Source organism: Pteropus vampyrus, unplaced genomic scaffold (genome assembly GCF_000151845.1).
Source record: "Pteropus vampyrus isolate Shadow unplaced genomic scaffold, Pvam_2.0 Scaffold28, whole genome shotgun sequence".
NCBI classification, from domain to species: domain Eukaryota; kingdom Metazoa; phylum Chordata; class Mammalia; order Chiroptera; family Pteropodidae; genus Pteropus; species Pteropus vampyrus.
In genome coordinates this window covers 4,741,266-4,743,120 of record NW_011888809.1, presented here as the reverse complement: position 1 = coordinate 4,743,120, position 1,855 = coordinate 4,741,266, and the positions used below count along the sequence as shown (strand labels likewise).

The 1,855-nt window shown below is 46.3% G+C and overlaps 1 protein-coding gene across 1 annotated transcript in view; it reads right to left on the bottom strand.

Moving 5' to 3' along the window:
- APOB (apolipoprotein B) overlaps positions 1–1,855 on the bottom strand; it is a 72,783-nt gene that overhangs the window by 41,457 nt on the left and 29,471 nt on the right. Inside the window, 2 exon segments of the mRNA XM_011356625.2 lie at positions 551–660; positions 1,691–1,729. Of these exon segments, the coding sequence (XP_011354927.1) occupies positions 551–660; positions 1,691–1,729 (149 nt within the window).

Sequence of the window (1,855 nt, the reverse complement as noted above, 5' to 3'; positions counted from 1 at the left end):
TGGACAGAGGAGAGGGTGGTTGGGGGGCTGGGAGAATGGGGTGAAAGGTTAAAGAAGTACAAATTAGTAGTTGATAAATGGTCACAGGGATGGGGAGCACCACATTGGGAATGCAATTAGCATTAGTATGATGGCCAAGTGGAGGGCCAGGGGAGGGAGGGAGCCATGGAGAGGATCGGTTTATGAACTGTATGGATGTCTAACCAATGTACTGTATACTTTAAACTAATTAACACAAATAATTTAAAAAAACAAAACAATTGCATTCCAGAATTCTTTCCTGAGAGCCCACCTCCCTTGGCTCACCCACTGGACTTCTCTCATCATATTAAATCTACTGTCCGGCAGTGCCGATATTCTAGATCACATATTCCAATTATATCCTGAAAGATGATGAGAAAATAAATCTGGTTGGCAAAATTGTCTGTGGCAGATGACTCTTTAGCAAAGTATCTTCCTAACACCTTGAGATTGCAACTGTCCTGGCATGAGTTGGGTGTGTTCAGCCGTGGTCTCCAGGCCCTCCGGGGGCCCTCATCTCCCCTCATACCTTGCAGTTAATCCTGATGATGCTCCTCGAGTCAGTCCTGGGGACTCCACTGGAACTCTCAGCCTCATAGTTGTATATGTACTTCCTGAGGGGCTTGAATCGATTTGCGTCTTGTAAAATGAGAAATAAGTCAGCCACATTAAAACAAACAAAGAAACAAAAACTCAAGGATAGTCAGTTTTAGACAGGGAGAGGCAGTGGCATAGATAATAAAAATAGTTATTAAACTCGATTTATTTTTAACTGACTTTGTATTATACTTCATTATCCTTTATGGATTTAAATTCTCCACTGTTTTGCTAAAGCTAATGTTTAAATTAGCTGGCATTCCTTAAATATATCACCTGAGGTACAAAGAGGTGAGTGTCAAGTAATGGGGCTCAGAAAGTCTGTAGGAGAGACTGGAAAATTAAGAGTTGACAGCATAAAGCAGGTATCTCTAATGCCTTTTCAGCTTGAAAATACCATAATTCTGGGTCTCTTTTTTGGTTCTACAAAATACCTGAGGCAAAGTTCATTAAGTGTTAGGGGTATCTGGCTGACTTAGAAACCCCCCAAAAGGAGAATCTGGAAGCCTCCACTGTACTCGAGTCTAATTTTCTGAACATTGAGAAAAAGAACCCTTGGGTCATGAGCCCCGCTACAGTAATGCCAAATGTCCACGAGATGGCAGTGCTGCCACACCAGAGGCCAGCCTCCACTCAGGAAAACACAGGGTACCAAATGGCAAGGCCGTCTCCTTTGACCCCTAGGGGTCAGGTAAATACAAAGCGGCGGCGGCCTGGATTTCCTCTCAAAGGTTAAAGTCACCATTTCCTCACCCTCATGTGCTTTGAATCAATGATTAGCCACTGGTAAACAGGATGATGAGGTCTCCTTCAAGTGTCCGTGGGCCAATAGACTGACATTCCTTTCCCCACCCTACCCCTTGGCCTAGCTTCTGGAACAGAGCAGAAGGGCAGACAGAAGAGAGTGGAGACCCCCTTGGGGGTGGGCAGAGGCCAAGGAACTGATTTCTTGGAGCTCAGAGCAATGCACACCAATCACAGCACCACGCGGAGGGGCAGATGAGGGGGGGGGTTTCGGGGGGAGGGTAGGAGGTCGAGGCTGCCTTTCTTGCCCACTGGGGAAATGCCTTACATTGACAGGTCGGGCTGACATCTTCCAGCACTTCGTCTTCTATAAGAGAAGGAGAAAGACAACCGTGGGTTTTTCCCGTCTTCTGGACGGGTCCCAGGCTCTGACGCGGAGGGCCACTGCATGCATAGGACTTTCATCTTTTAGGAGGAAGCAAGTTCTGGAGAA